This window comes from Ambystoma mexicanum, chromosome 8, assembly GCF_040938575.1.
Source record: "Ambystoma mexicanum isolate Mex_15411 chromosome 8, UKY_AmexF1_1, whole genome shotgun sequence".
NCBI lineage: Eukaryota > Metazoa > Chordata > Amphibia > Caudata > Ambystomatidae > Ambystoma > Ambystoma mexicanum.
The window spans coordinates 1,106,703,188-1,106,719,224 of record NC_090929.1 but is presented as its reverse complement, the minus strand read 5'-3'; the positions used below and the strand labels follow the sequence as shown (position 1 = coordinate 1,106,719,224).

Genomic DNA, 16,037 nt, shown 5'->3' with positions numbered 1-16,037 from the left:
ATGCTGGCCAAAGGCCAAACATCACCTGCTGTGTGGTGGCACCCAGCCCCCTTGTTGACACCACCATCCACCAGTAAAGTCAGGCATGGGTCTTCATTGAGCCTTTTTCACTTTGAACAGGCACTAACACAACTGTAGACCTGTTCCTATCTTGCAGGTCCACATTAGTAATCTGCAACTTGAGCTCAATGAGAAGGAAAGCCATAACTGGGAATATAGACTTGTTTAGAAGTCACACCTCTCCGAGCTGCCTGATGACGCCACCATTTTTAGAGGTAGCTGTTGATGGAACATTGTGCAAGGGGTGAGAATGTTTGCCTGTCATGCAAACAATGCAATGCAGACCTTCAACTGATCCTTTCATGAACAAAATGCATTGGTTATACGAATGGGATTTGAGAAAATGTCCATCTAAAGAAACCGTGGAGAAAGCGATGCAGTGAACTACTTACTCTACTTGGTCTGTGTTTGGTAATATCCCTTTGTTCCCTTTGTGCAGGTGAACATGATAGTGTTGGGTAAACTCCTGGGCATCCCAAAGCCCTTTGGCCCGATAATCAACGGAAAGTGCTGCCTGGAAGAAAAAGTGTGCTCACTCCTTGAACCATTGGGCCTGAACTGCACCTTCATCGATGATTTTTCTTCTTACCACGAGAATCTGGGGGAGGTGCACTGTGGCACCAATGTCCGGCGGGAACCCTTTGCCTTCAAGTGGTGGAACATGGTTGCCTGATTTCATAATTTGTGAGATTGTGGTGTACATAATACTGTGAAGAAGCGAGAGATACCTCTGTCTGGCACTGATGAAAATAAAATTACCTTTTCAACTCCATTTTGCTTTTTGTCAAAGGATTGGGGTTGAAATAAAAACAATGTTGTCTGACAAGGGTTTAGAACTTAGACTTTGGAAAGAGTCTGTTGTCAAGCTAGAATGGTCATTAGAAGTGTTTGGTATGGTTCCACCATCCAGGGAAAGCAGTGCTTGGGGCATTTAAAATGTTTGGGTTCGACTATCATTGCAGATGTGGCTGTTAAGGTTAGAATGCCATTCAGGTGAGATCTGTACGGTGGTGTGCAGGTTTACTGGAGGTACGGCAATCAATTTGGGGGCTGGAGAGACTACCCAACTGGGGATCCATCAGAATGACTGCAAAACTAGATTGATACTATAACACAGCCTTGTGGATTAACCACGACATTACAAGTGGGGCAATGGCAGATTTAGTCCCCATTTTTGAAGTCCACAGGACTTAAGAGGGATCTCATTGGATTTACTTTGAATGGTAATATGAATATGGCAAAGTACTACTTTATTCTCCATTTAATAAAGCAGGGAAAACTGTCAGACATCGGACGGATGCTTGCACACTCGCACACAAACTTGATTACACAGAGATGTTATACCCCAATATGCGTCATCTATGACATCTTCCTACGTGGTAAACTGCAAAACCTATTGACAGGAAGGATTGGTTAGGGGAACATATCTACTTACAGAATGCATAGGGGTTAGTACACCATTGGCTGTCTCTTATCTGTAAGGCATGCCTCAATCTACCTCTAAATACGTATAATACTGATTATAGCAGGCAAAATGGCAGTGGATTGGTCTATGCAACATTCTATAGCAGGTTAAGCAAAGCCAAACCCAGGTGCTTGAGTTGGGGCAGATTACTCACCACTTTCCCAATTAATCATCATCTCGCATCAGTCCGACCATTAGCTGAAGCTTGCCGTCTGTAGTTGACATTGTAGCCTACTCACTTTTCTGGGACATTCAAATGAGTGTAAGCACATCACTATCTTCATCCACAGCTTAATGAATAGCCCTTGTTTTTGACTTCTGAATCACGTGTGAAGAGACCTCAAATTTGTCAATTTCAACCTCTTATTTACTGATATTTGATTCAAATATGCTGTGTTTCATTGCTCATCTTGGCCTCTAGATACTTGCTCACTCTATCTTGTTTAGACTTTATACACTTTTAATTGTCCAATACTTGGTTCTTGTAAATATTTTCTTCTTTAATCTTACAGAAATGTGTCTCGCGTCCATGGCTTATCCGTTTGCCTCCCTTTGTGCCTTGCTGCTATTTCTTAGAAAATAGCATCCTTGAGCCCATGCCAACATAGACTCCTCTTCATTATGCACACAAAGCTGTTTTCCAGCATCTCCTGCAACTCTGGTCTGTCTCTGAGCTACCTGATGCCCATCTTTCATGTATGGCCATCCTAGCTATGTTATATATTCCTCTATGGCAAGCTTCTATATGTCTTATCTACCATGCATTGCTGCACATTTACATTTAACGTTCAGCAAGTTACTTTATCATCTTTTTGCATGCATGATTACTCTTTTATTTCATGTATGTTTCTCTTATTGCTTCAGTTACATCGTCATTCTGTATTTTCAAATCGTTTCAGTATGTCTTTGCATATCTTCCTCATGACATGACTCTTCCCTTATCAGATGTCACTCAGTGCTCCAATATGTCCAATGGTGCATGTTGACATCCTTCCACACAATATCCTTCTACTCTGTGTGAGGATACATCCAATATGGTTGTCTGAGTGTATATCATCTTTTGTACACTCGATACAGTATTGGGACAACACATTTATTTATTTATTCGCTTGTTAGGCGCTTGTACAGTAAGTAAATTCTGTTTCAATTTGCCCACAGGGCAACAGGGAGGTGGCAAGGGGATGAGAAACATTAAACATTAAAAATAATAAATACATTGGGGGGGACAAACCGACTATGCCTTGAGTGTTCAGAACGTGCAAGTGCAGAAGGGAGGGGGAATGGGATAGGTGCTGGGGTGCTCATGGGTGAGCAAAAGGTGAAGTGCAATGTATGGTGAGTTTGAGACTCCAGGGTGGAGGCAAGTGCTGAGGATAGAAGCTTGGGGCGATTCGGTGTGGGAGGTCCATGCATAAGGGCCCTGGACACCAAACAAGCAACTGTGAGATTAGCAGAGGAGAGAGTGGGGGAGGAGGTAAAGAGGAAAGACTCGAGGAGCTTCCCAAATTTAAGAATGTCCTGCCCAAGACCAAGTGGGACGGGGTGGCTGTTCCAAAGAATGGAGCCAACTGAGGAAAGCAATCGACTCCGTGCCCTCCGTTTGGCGAAACGCTTTACACATAAAGAGTTGGTGCCAGAGGAGCGCGGAGGTCTAGAAAGGGAATATTTAGTAAGAGAAAGTTACACATAGTATGGCACTGTCCCCAGACAGGCTTGTGGATGATAGAGGGATTTGAATTTAATCTGTGAAGCAACCGGGAGCCAGTGAAGACTTTCTAAGGCAGGAGAAATGCTGTCCTTGGGTTTGAGGGCAAGATAAGTGTTGCTGCCCTATTCTGGATTAGCTGGAGGGATTGCAGAGCGGAAGAAGAGAAGGTAGATTCAGGAGGAGGTTACTGCAATAGTCAAGCCTAGAGAGAACCAGGGCTCAGGTAACATTTAGCTTCTGGGAAGGTGAGAAAAGGTTGAATTTGTTTGAGAAGGAAGAGCTGAAAGTGGGACTTCTTGGCAATGTCCTGAGTGTGAGGGAGGAAGGAGAGAGGGAGGAGTCGAAGAGGACTCCAAGCTTTCTGGCTTCAGTAGAAGGAGCAGGGGGGAGAGCCCATGGAGGAAGCCCAGAGTGAAGGGAAGAAGTCGGGAGCAGGGGTCCCAATGGGAAGGATCTCTGTTTTGCTGGCATTGAGGCAGAGATCCTTGGAAGTGCATCAGGCCAGGATGCCAGATAGGCAGTCAGGGATGATGGAAGGTGCAAGAGGGTCAGCAGGAAGTTTGATAAAGAGTTGTGTGTCATCTGCATAACATTGGAAGTTGGGGGAGACGGAGGAGATGAGGTATACCACCTGAGTAAGGCAGATGTTAATGAGCCAAGGCGAGAGGATAGAGCCCTGGGGGACACCACAGGTAGAGAAGGAAATGGGAGAGGAGAAAGTGCCCAAGATGACTTGGGAGGAGTGGTCAGTTAGGAAGGAAATCAGCCAGTCCAGTGCCTGCTCCGAGTTACCAAGGGTGTTGTGGAGCCTTTGTATGAGGATGGAGTGTTTGACCGTGTCAAAGGCAGTAGAGAGATCAAGAAGGATGAAGATAGCTGGGGAGTTGGAATCCAGGTATGCAAGCAGTTCTTCATGGGTGTTCAAAAGAGCACTGTCCATGCCTCCTGATGCTCGGAATCCAGATTGATGGTCGTGAAGCCAACCAACAAGTTCAGTGTGAGAGTTGAGTTGGGGCAGGGGCAACTTCTCCAGCAGTTTCAACAGGAAGTGGGTGATGGAGATAGGGCAGTTGTTGGCTGGACAGGTATGGTCTCCTGACTTTTTTTTTTTTAAGGAGGGGGCAAACAAGGGTGTGCTTGAGGGAGGAGCGGAAAAGGGGAAAGAACCAGTAGCAAAGGAGTGGTTGCAGATATCAGCGAGTGCAGGGGCAAGAGAGCCAATGTTGTCCTTGATTGTTCTGGATGTGCAAGGGGATACATGTTTGGAAGAGACCTTCATGGAGCAGACAACTCTGACTTCTTCCGGTGTGGCATGGGCAAAGAACGAAGGGGGAGGGTGAGTGGTCAAGGGAGGTAAAGGGGTGAGGGATGGGTTGTAAGGGTGAATAACAAGGCTGTTCAGGATGTCCTGAGTTTTGGTGGTGAAGTGGAGGGCCAGTGTGTTGCAGAGGGCATGAGAAGGAATAGGAGAGGAGGAGACTGCAGAAGGGTTGGCTAGTTCCCTGCAGATTTTGAGAAGTTCTGCCGTGTTGTTGGATCATGGATAGTCTGCATTCCCTTTGGAGCAGGCAGTCGAGTAACTTTGCTGAAAATGTTGGGGGGGACATGACAACTGAAAGAAAGGGGCAGGTTGGAGGAAGGGTGAATGGTGGCTCTGAGGGAGAACACTAAACTCCTACACCACAAGAGTCCATTGCCGACGATCTGTTAAACATTTCATAAGACTGGTGGCGTATCTTTAACATTCAATTCTAAAGGCACTCCAGTCTTCTGAAACATATAACACTACTGCATTGACAATAGTACAAAAGCCTGACTCCCACTCCCCCCTACCTAAAGAGGGCCTGCAAGCAGCCAGAAGGGAGCAGGTGTTTGATTATTGCCACCAGGGCACCGACTCAAACAAGCATATAGCCATAATACAAAATGGATGCATGCAAGATTTTAAAACCGCACATTAGGTTGCGTATTCTGATTTCATTAATTACTTGCAACAGTCTGACTCATTAAAATGAAGGTATGTTTTCCTGTGTTCAAATAACCCCGAACAGTAGCGTACTGAGCAGGAGGTAAGATGGGGACATTTGTCAGTGGGATGCAACTCCCGTTCGCCACCTCAAATGGGGTGCCCAACGGAAAAGGTGTCCAACTGGTAGGACAATGTGTGGCAAGCAATTCCTGCTCAGCATGCTTATTGTCCTGGCAACAGGCCCACTATCCTTTCCGAACGGTACAGTTGTCTCGCTGCCAGGACAATGTTCCAAGGAGCTCCGGCAAGCAGAGGGTCCTCGCATTGCTCTGTGTCAACAGAGCATTACACTGTGAGCCACTAGTCACTGATGAGGGAAGGGGTGACTATTAGCAGGGACTTTTGTCCCTTTAGAAATGTGTATGGGAGGGAGTGATCAGAAGTGAGAAGGGTGCATAACGTTGCATTGTTTATGAAATAATGACTATGGCTTTAAAACCCAAGGGGGATTTGTGAGGCTCACGTTAATCTGCATGATGCTATTGTGACTTTGCATTCAGGATGGGGAGAATAAAACTAAAGCCATACTTTCATTCCTCAACATATTTCTATGACAATGTATGTAGTGTACATAATAAGCTACCCTTTCATAGTAAACTAAATGTAATGTGGTTTGCATGAAATGTTAAAGCAAAACCTTAATAAATATCTATATCAACTAAACCTGGGAAGATGTGCACAGTTGCTTAAATCAGTTTCACCATTTAACCAAAGTGTGTGATCCTGGGCAATTCATTTAATCACATTGGGCCTGATTCACAGAACGTTTTCCTATGGCATCGATCCATTTTAAAACACTTCCATGAATCAGGCCCTGTGTCTTATCTGAAGCTCTGTAGGTGATTCTGATTAATTTCAAAGCTCATGTTACTATATCATGCTATTATAATAAAAAGCCTAATGACTATAGAGTTGTTCCATATTTAACAATAGTGCAATGCAGGTATTGTACGCCACAAGGTTATTTGCCACTTGGCTTACTTATGGCAACTTATTCTAAAGTCACTTCCATGGTGCATCCATGTATCAAAGACTAATGATGCTCATTGCAATGTCCTTTTCTGTCAAGACGCTACTGTTGGTGCAATCCAGATGCAAATTAGGAGGTTTCCATGTATTTTGCCCCAGAGGGGCTCGACAGAGCTCTAATAGATGAGTTTTCTGCATCTGTAATGATTCTGCAGTTTTATATTATGTGTAAACCTACCATCTGCCACTAATGTTACCAAAAAAGTAGATTGGGGCAGGGTGGGGCGTTTTGGGGGTGTGAATGAAACTATTACATGCACTGCATTCAGTGACTCGCCTCACCCCTCACTCTTGCAATGCTGGATTCTCCCCTGACAACAAATGTGATTGTCCAAGTGTGCCCCATCACTAGGGTCAGCCCGCAGCTCAGCCCTCCAACAAATATACATGCAGCTGAGCTGCTCATCTTGGCATTATGTAATGAGACAGCGCAAGCCTGACTGGGCACCTCAGCCCAGGCTCAAGCTGTCCCATTACATGATCAATAAATGTGGTGGCCAAAATGGGCCCCCCCGCCCCAGCCATCCCACCAAAAGATGGGGGGACAAAAAGGCATGCCTCCTAATTTGAGTGGGACCCGTTCCCTCCATTCCCACCTATAATTACACCTATGGCGGCAGGCCAGTTTGTCAGAGGGTGAGCCTGAAGTTTGCCACTTCCGATACGCAGCTATGCGCTTTCCTTTCAGGGCTGCAAGTTCAGGGTCATACCAGGTGTTGTGCTTAGAGGCGGGTTTAAGGCGGATCCTCGTGACTGGGGCAAGAATGTCAAGGGTGTTGGTGATGGACTGGTGGAAGTTGCTGAGAGCAGTGCCACTGGTAGTCTGAGTTGGGGGGGCAAGGGGAGGTAATGGTGGAAGTGAAGGCAGCAGCTGACGCTCGTTTCATCGGGCGGATGTTCGTGAACGAGGTTGGCAGGGCTTTTAGAGGTGCGGACACAGGGCCATGGGGACCAAGGTGGGAGGAGAGAAGAGTGTGGTCTGACCAGAGGAGATGAGAGAGGGAGGCTGGAGTAGATTAGGGTGTCCAGAGTGTGTCCAGCAGAGTGGGTTGGACCAGAAGGAAGAAGGATGACGGATAGAGAGGTGCAGAAGTCAGTGAAAAGAGTGGATGCTGTGCCAGGAGAGTCCAATTGGTTATGAGTCAACAAAGTAGAGCAGGTTGGAGGAGGTTGAAAGGAAGGTGGAACAGAAATCGGCCCATTCAGAGAGGAACTGGGAGGTATCGCCTGGAGGCTAGTTATTGTCCCATATGGGGCTCTTCTCCTACTGTTCCAATATGACAGCGGTGAGGGTGTGGGAGTTGGGGAAAATGCATCCTCCTGCTCCTCTACAGTGATTCTGCTGCAGTAAATCGGAGCATTTTTGGATGTGGACTGTTTACTTTCAGCTATATGCTGGAGGCAACCCCTGTGCTTCACCTTCAACTTTAGAGTTTGGCAGAGTGGTGATAACAGAATTACTGCCACTTTACCATCATTTTTACCTACAGATTAGGAAGACATCAAATCGGTGGAACTAATCTGAAGAGGATAGGTCATGTTGTAGGTCTGAAGAAAAAATAGCTGTGACCAGGGTGATTTATATAATTAAGTAGATTAGCAAAGCTGAGAAATGATCAGGAAAGAGCAGGAGTCCAATATCAAAGCTTTAAACAAACGTGCTTAATACATCTGCAAAGACGTGCTCCTACATAGGAAAGTTGCAGGGTTAATGACATACGCTTTTTTAGACATTCAAGATCGAAAAAAGCATGATGAATGTGGACAGCAAAAAGTAAATTCAAGTTACACCTGTCCACCAATGTCATTTCATCAGCAATCAATGGCCATGAAATCAATCATTGGAAAGATTGTCAATCGGAGCAATGACCTGAGTCTCTAAAGTAAAGTCATAACTTCTGATACTCGGGTCATTACTGCTATAATTATAAGTGCCACAAGCCAGGGTGTGGGTAGAAACAGTGTCAAAGAAATTTCTGTAAACAAGATGCTAGGAGTTGCAGCAAGGAGAATAATTGAATCAGGTCAAGCACGCATAGAAGTGTCTTACCTTATTTGAAGAAGGGAGCATTGCACAATAACTCCTACACTGGCGTGTCCCTGAGACAGACCTGTATTGCCATTAGAAAGCAGATTATTTGTGACACTATAAACAGCCCACTGGTCTGGTCCACTCTCTGTGGTCTGAGTATTGATAGTGGCCTCTTGGACAATGGTATGAAGCTTGATTGTAATATTGAAGCTTCGAGGGGATTGGGTCCTCCGACGTATTCCATACCTATGACATGTAATCACCACAGCTGTGCTGATTACATCTCATAGATATGGAATACGTCGTCGGACCATCCCATCGAAAGGACGTTACCAGGTAAGAAAGTAACTTGTTCTTCTTTACTTTTTTGGAAAAATGAAGCACACACTGGTACCTTCAAGATGACTCGAGGGGTTTTGTCGGGGCTGTGTTATGTCACCCCTGATGTTGAATCTTTACATCAGTGACCCATGTTTACCATTTGTGCTCCTATGGGCAGGAAGCCCAACGCCCTGCCTACTCTGGGGCTCAATACGAGTTTGGTGGTAATTCAGCAGTAAATCCAAAGAATTACTGCCAAACATGGGTAGGGTTACCACTGCTTGGTCCCGTGCAGTTATCATGGGATTGCAAGTGGTGGTACTGTGATGTAACTCCCAATTTTTGAGGTACATAGGACTCTTTTTTTTGACGGATTTACCGCTAGTGGAATTATCACACGGTTAATCTGCCAATTTATTTTTAGGTAAAGTGGACGATTTACCTCCAACAGAAAGCTGGAGGTGAATCTGCCACTTTCCCTCTAAAACTCATTGTATTTCCTGTGCTGGAATTCCACCAGTGGTAAACCTGCCAAGAATTAAAGTGTCGGTAACTGTATTACCATCACTTTCTTCCTGTGCCGCCAAAATAGTGATGCCCTCTGTTATATCACTGACTGCTGTTGGAATAAACAGTAATTAATTGATGGCGGATATTATGATGGAGGGAACTATGAATACTGCATAGTTCAAGTAAGTGCACCATACTTTTTTTGGCCTGCAATCCTTCAGGCCTCATTCCAAGGTGGGCGTTAAGGGGTTAACGTCTCCGGTAAGGGTGCCGGTGTCGTTAACCCCTTACCGCTGCATTACGAGGTCCTTTAGCGTGTCCCGCTAAGGGCGGCTGGTTTTTCCAGGCGCCCTTAGTGGGAGCCGCTAAAGGACCCGCATGCTTACAATGAGCCCGTTATTAACGAGCCAGTTGTTAGCATGGTCCCCATTCCCACTGAGCCCTATGGGGGCTCGAATGTAAATGGGTTCCCTGAATGGGGGAAATACCTGGTCCTCCATGGTTGGAATGGCCCGGTAATTCCCCATTCAGGGGACCTGGTATACGGTAAGGGGGTAGCCATGGCGCTATTATCGCCATGGCTACCACCAACCTTGGAATGAGGCCCTTTGTCATGGCTTCAACCACACCATCGACTTTATCATATGGACCCCTTACCGAATATGTCATTTAAATAGCGTCCACGAGTTCTATAAAGATTCCATGTGAAAGAGTTACTGCATATGCGCCACTAATGGCAACTCCACAGCACCGATATGCTCTTGCCAATATAAAATAACAGCTATTAATGGAGTCGCATGATACAGACAAGTAGTTCCCATGATCATTCACGGGTCTGGAACGTTGGTGCAGTCTGCAGTTCTCCTAAAGGGGTAATGGGAAACATTGAAACACAGTATTCTTTTGATTTCCCAAACTTGTTTTATTTTGGTAGCAGGACCCAGCTCAACAGAGCTGTGAATTTAGTGGCGGGCAAACATCAGTGGCTATTCCTAGAACACAATTTGAGTGGGGTCTGAAGTATTTGGTGCATTTTAATGATCGGCTCACACAGATGTGACGCGCCAATCTAATGTTCCAACTTGTACAACGCCACCCCGCAATCCCAAGCAAAGAACAGACAGTGAGGCATTCAAAAATCTAAATATATTTAAAAGAATCAGATCAATATTAGTGAACTGGGTTTCCAACTTTACCCTGGCACCCACTACAATATGATGAATGTAACATTAGACAAAAACGAAATTGAACATGTCCATCAATCCCGCGTTATAAATCCACAAAGGTCTTCCCTTTCAATCATAACCATCTTTATATAAATATACTATATTCTAATAATCTCTAAACATACTAACGTTGCACTTAGAAGGGGTTTCTGTATAAACATCTGTTCTCTTCAATGAAACATTTCATAATAAGAGGAATGGGATTATGATTTTCTATGACATCAAGACAAGTATTGTGCTGGAGAACTTTACATTACTTGCAGTGAAATATATCCCTGCACCAGCTCCACCATGTTTATAGAAGGTAATGAATGTTTTATTTATGTAATGATAATGATGTGGTATTTATATAGCGCTTTTGCCCAAAGCGCTTTACATTGAACATATTTACATAAAATATCACCGAACCGAAGTTGGAACTCATTTATCAACCTTGTAAAGATGAAAGGCTGAGTTGGCCTTGCAGGATTTCGAACCTGCGACCTACAGATCACTCACCCTGCTTTGCAGAGGCCACTTGACATATAGGCACTGACTGGCTGTGTGAAGCCATTTACATACACAAGGCAACATGTTTACAATGTCTCGTGTACGTTTGCATTCACAAATACGTTCCTCTGAAACTGCATGTGTGGGTGCAGCTTTCTATGGAGATGTACATTTGACTTCCATTAAACTAGGATTTGTTCTTTCATTTATCGGTAAGCATGTGTGTGCGTGGTTTTCCTTGCACATGAATGGATTTCTTTCTATCAAGAAACATGCACAATTTAAAAAGAGCCTACATGTAATCCTTTCAGTCTCTTTATTTATGGGCAGGAGATCTCCTATACAGACATTTAGTTGGCAATTCTTTTCCCTCCCACACTACACCCGACTCAGGAGAATGCAGAGGTTTGCACTTCGCACAGTTCTTAATAGAACTCATTATTTCAGTGTGTATTTGGTCGTCCAAATATCCAGACATACTATGGTCTAGGTTGGCTGCATCAAATCCTTATATCACTGCAGGCAATAGTACATGCAATGCTCCATGAACAACCATCACTCATCACCATCTTCAATCTCTATTATGCAAATAATACAAAGCTTTACAAAGGCAATTGTAATTTAAAGTGGCAGCCAAAAGGTTGCCTGTTTTGCATTTTATTTTTCATTGCAAAGTGAAATGACCTAAAAGAACAATCTCTTAATTTTCAATTCAATATGTAAATGAAAAAATGCAGTGCATTAGGATATTAGCAGCTGTGCCCCGAAATTCGAATTGCACCATCTCTGCATTCCCAGTCCTTTTCCCTTCCCAGATCCGCAAAAATCATCTTTTCAGGTGGCCAGCTGGGAAGTAAATTTTCCTGTGAAAACTGGACATCCATCTATTGGTTGCTCTCGCTTCCCCTTCTGGGTGGAATCAGTCCCTTTTATCTTCAATCTCCAGTTTGTTCCCTTTTTGTCTCTTCCTCGCTTAATATTCTAGAATCCAGACTCTTCTCCTCCTATCCCTCTGTCATATGTCCTAAAAATGAATGCCTCCCTCAAACCTACTTCGAACTCTGATGATATAATTCCAGGCTCCATCATTAAACAATTGATGGGCCCAGTGCTCAATGCGCTCCTCCTCCTCATCATCAATGCTTCCCTCGCAGAAGGATCATTCCCGCCCCCCTCAAGAATGGTTTCATATGACCTCTTTTGAAAAAAACAACCCTATATTCTGCCGACCTGGCCAACTACTGGCCCATTACGAACCTCCCGTTTATTCACAAAATCTAGGAAAAAGTAGTTTCTACACAACTACTCACCAGAATCAAACAACTCCACCTCCTAAATGAGTACCAGCCAGGGTCCCGCCCAAAGTGTAGCATCAAGGCAGCTACCATCCAATCCAGGTGGTGGATGATGCTTTCCAAATCATGGATACGGGTGACTCGTGCCTCCTCGCCCTACTTGACCACTCGACTGCATTCGACACCATCAACCACTGCATCCTTCTCCCCCTCCTTGCTGACAGGATGGGATTCTCTGACACTGTCCTGAATTAGTTTACCTCCTACCTCTCAGGCAGATGCCAGGCTGTCCCGATGCACTCATGTTATAACTGACTCAGGGTCTCCTGCTGAGTCCCTGAAGGCTCCATTCTCTCACCAAGCCTTTTTAACCTTTACCTGGAGCCTCTGGGCACTCTCCTCAAAGATCCCATGTATCCATCCATCAATACACAGACGATACTCAGTTGTACATGAGAGTATATAGTGCGCAGGACATAATTAATCTCTGTGATTACATAGCCATCATCCACTCCTAGATGTCGACTGCCTACGTAAAACTAAACCCATCCAATACTGAATTTGTCCTCATCAGCCTGCCTGCTAAAAAAAAAATGTCTCCAACAATGGTTAAATATGTGCCTGCAAGGGTTTGTCCCACTACTCTGACTCTGCAAAATCCTTAGGCTTCACCACTGACTGCAATTAGTCCTTCCAGAAACGCATAGTAAAGAAGTCCCAAATGGCCTGGCTGAGACGCTCTACCCTTCGAAAAAATCAAACCCTTCATCCCACAGCAAGACTTCCAGAGCCTTAGGTGCGTGCTGTTGTGGTCTCACACATTGATTGGGGAAATGTTCTCCTGACAGGTTTCCCAGCTGCTCAATTGGCTCCCCTAAAAGCAGGTCACCACACTGCAGCAGGTCTTCTCATGGGAGCACGGAAAGTTGACCGAATTACCCCCATCCTACGAGAACTACATTGGCTTCATTGGCTACATTGGATACTGTTCAAGACTGGATGCATCATCTACGAAGCTGTCTACGAAGTCTACAATCATCTACGAAGCACACTGGCGTTCCTGGAAGCTAAGCTCCACATATCGGTTGGCACACGCTCCTTACACAGAAAATCAACCAACCGGCTTGAATCACAACTAGTCCACATTGAGAGGACACGCAAACAATATTTTTCTTGTCATGCACCCACCCTCTTGAACACGATCCCGGTGTTGGCTTGGAACGCCCCCACTGTTAGGCAAAGTTTGAATGCAGTACCCTCTGTGAACACTACAGGCAACAATGACTACAGGTATAGGCAAACAGTTTTGGTAGCGTGTTGAGCAGCCAGGCTTATCTCAAGAGGGGAAATGTGAACTGTAGTGGAGTTACACAAATATTCACAGTTAAAGGTATTGAAATAAACCCTTACTCTCAATTTCTTGCATAAACAATTAATAATTTATCAGTCAGTTATAAAGCCGCCTTTAGAAGGGAGCAATAGAATAGTAACACACAAATATAATTCAATACTGTACACTGTGAGTTTCTGAATTAGACATGGCCCTTTTGAGATGGCACACATACACAACCTACACCCACAGGTGACTTCAGTAACAAGGGTGCTGGGGACATTAATACCTTTCTGTTGACATTCAGAATACTCTTTAAAAGTTGGTAAAAAGAAACAGAACAGAAGAGACCAAGAATATTCCAAAGCAGTACAGATACTTTTAGAGTTCACTAGAAGAGTCATTCAATTCAATAGGCTAAGCTAAAGTCAATGGGCAAACATATCTTGGATAGGATAAAGCACTTCTGGTAAGTAATGGATAGTTAAGTCTTTGCACAGGTTCTTAGGAGTCCGATGAAAAGAAGAATCAAATGTAGGGTCACAAGCTGGGTCACAAGCTGATTAGACGTGTGAGTTGTGAAAGTTACAAGCACTTCTACAGTAAGAGGTAAGTTCTCTTAGACTTGTTTTACAGTACCATGGTAAAGAAGAAAAGATGCAGCTGATGACTTCTGTTCCTGTGCAGCTCTGCAGATCTCACTGTTCCTGGGCCTCGGTCGTGGGGACAAGAGGGAGGACGTCGGGAGACTCCTGCACTGCGACTGTCAAAACCTGCAACCTGCAACCGGCAAACTTAACTTCCAGTGGCTAATTCGCTTTTCAGCTCCCTGCGGTACAACAAAGAGCAATAAGTGTGGTTCCTGGCTGTGAAGGTGGGCTGTCCTTGCTTCTGGGGTCCCGTACTCTGCTGAGGGGGCTCAGGCTTGGTCAGTCCTGCTTCGTGGGAGTCGGGAGGATCTTCCAAAAGCTTTAGACCAGCTTAAAAGTAACATACACAATCTGGTGTCCCTCTCCCTGGCTATACGGTTTCCTGCAGCAACTCTGAGGAAATTCAACCAGCTCCAAGATGGGTGTCCCTGTGGCTTACTTTGGAGTTGAATGGTCCCACCAACTCAAAGGGAGAAGTTGTCCTTGCAGGGGCTTCTCTATCGATGCAAACTTGGCAAGTAGTCACTGCAGCAGGGTTTCACCAGGCAAACCAACGGTCCAGGAGTTGCAGCAGGTGTCCTCTTCAAGCTCTTCTTCGGTTCCTTCGTCCAGTGGTCGACTCTGCCTTCCAAGCCAAAAGACTTGCCTTTCATTCAGTTCTCTCCCATTCATCCCAGCCTCTTCTGGCAGTGGGTGGCAGGCAGCAGCAGCAACAGTGTGTACATGAGCTGCGCTACATATGTCAGATGCAGCCCAGCACTCAGAGGCAATGTGGGGAGCCCCCCACAGCACTTCTCATCCTGGGCCATGTCTGCCAGGCATGGCCCAGTGAGTCCATGTGGGCTAACTGACAGGGGGTGGCCCTTTCACTTAAATCAACCCCAGAAGGGCTAAATGGACATTGGGCGCTCCTCTGCAATTTGGCTGGGGTATTCGTGTGGAAACTCAGCAGATACACCGTCCGCACCACAGCCTAATCACATGGAAACTCAGCGTGTAACCTGTCTGCACCCCACCAAATCACGTGGAAACTTGGTGCGTACCCCATCTGCACCCCAGCCAAATCGCGACACTCGGCGCGTACCCCGTCCACACACCAGCCAAATCGCGTGGAAACTCTTCACGTACCCCATCCGCACCCAGCCAAATCGCGTGGAAACTCAGCGTGTACCCCGTCTGCACTGAGTTTTCATGCAATGTTGCTGGTGAGGGCTCTATGCTGGACCAGGGATGCCGTGGGGGCTTGCACCATGTTAAGCATTTCACTAGCTTTTTACTGTGTGTGGGGGCATGTTGGGCACATTACTGGTGCTGCTTGATGTTCCTTGCGCCACGGCTAGTGAGGACTCGGGGAAATCCATTAATACGTGTGCCGCACAATTGTTTTTGTGCCACGGCTGGCACATGCTCCTTCTTGGCACGGCGCACTTGCGCCTTTTCTGCGCTGGATAACATGAATCAGGCCTTAAGTGTTCTCATCTAACTGGTGGTAAATTAGTAAAATACGCATTTCGAGATGCAGCTTAATGTTCAGGTGTTAACTTCTAGTTATGAAACACCAACTTCTAAAAGGTTAAAACATGTTTTTAAAAAAAACCCACCAACAATAGTGAAAAGACAGGCAATTTCTGTGGCCCAGAAGAGGCACAGAAGCAAAACATGTGTCTTCTCCTTTGGAAGAACTCGGTATGCATGGCACCACCCCAGGCACTCATTTATAAAGACCATCCCGGTAGTACACCATACCGCTACAGTGCTATCCGCAGGGAGCTGCCAATGGGGACAAGTCCTGAAAATCCTGCGTCGGGGAAAGTGAGGCCTTCTATGTAGAACTTGCGGACTTGCATACGTGTACGTTCGATGTGGTCCACGGATTTATTCTTCCCTAAAGCC

General features: G+C 45.4%; 1 protein-coding gene across 2 annotated transcripts in view; it reads left to right on the top strand.

Annotated features, from left to right (window-relative positions):
• The window catches only part of LOC138472786 (protein-arginine deiminase type-3-like), a 543,016-nt gene extending 542,184 nt beyond the window's left edge, over positions 1-832 (top strand). For both annotated transcript variants that reach the window (XM_069611133.1, XM_069611132.1), the window contains one exon: positions 500-832. In XM_069611133.1, coding sequence (XP_069467234.1) covers positions 500-733 — 234 coding nt within the window. In that variant the 3' untranslated portion in view covers positions 734-832. The remainder of the gene's footprint in view (positions 1-499) is intronic.
• Positions 833-16,037: the final 15,205 nt, after the last annotated feature.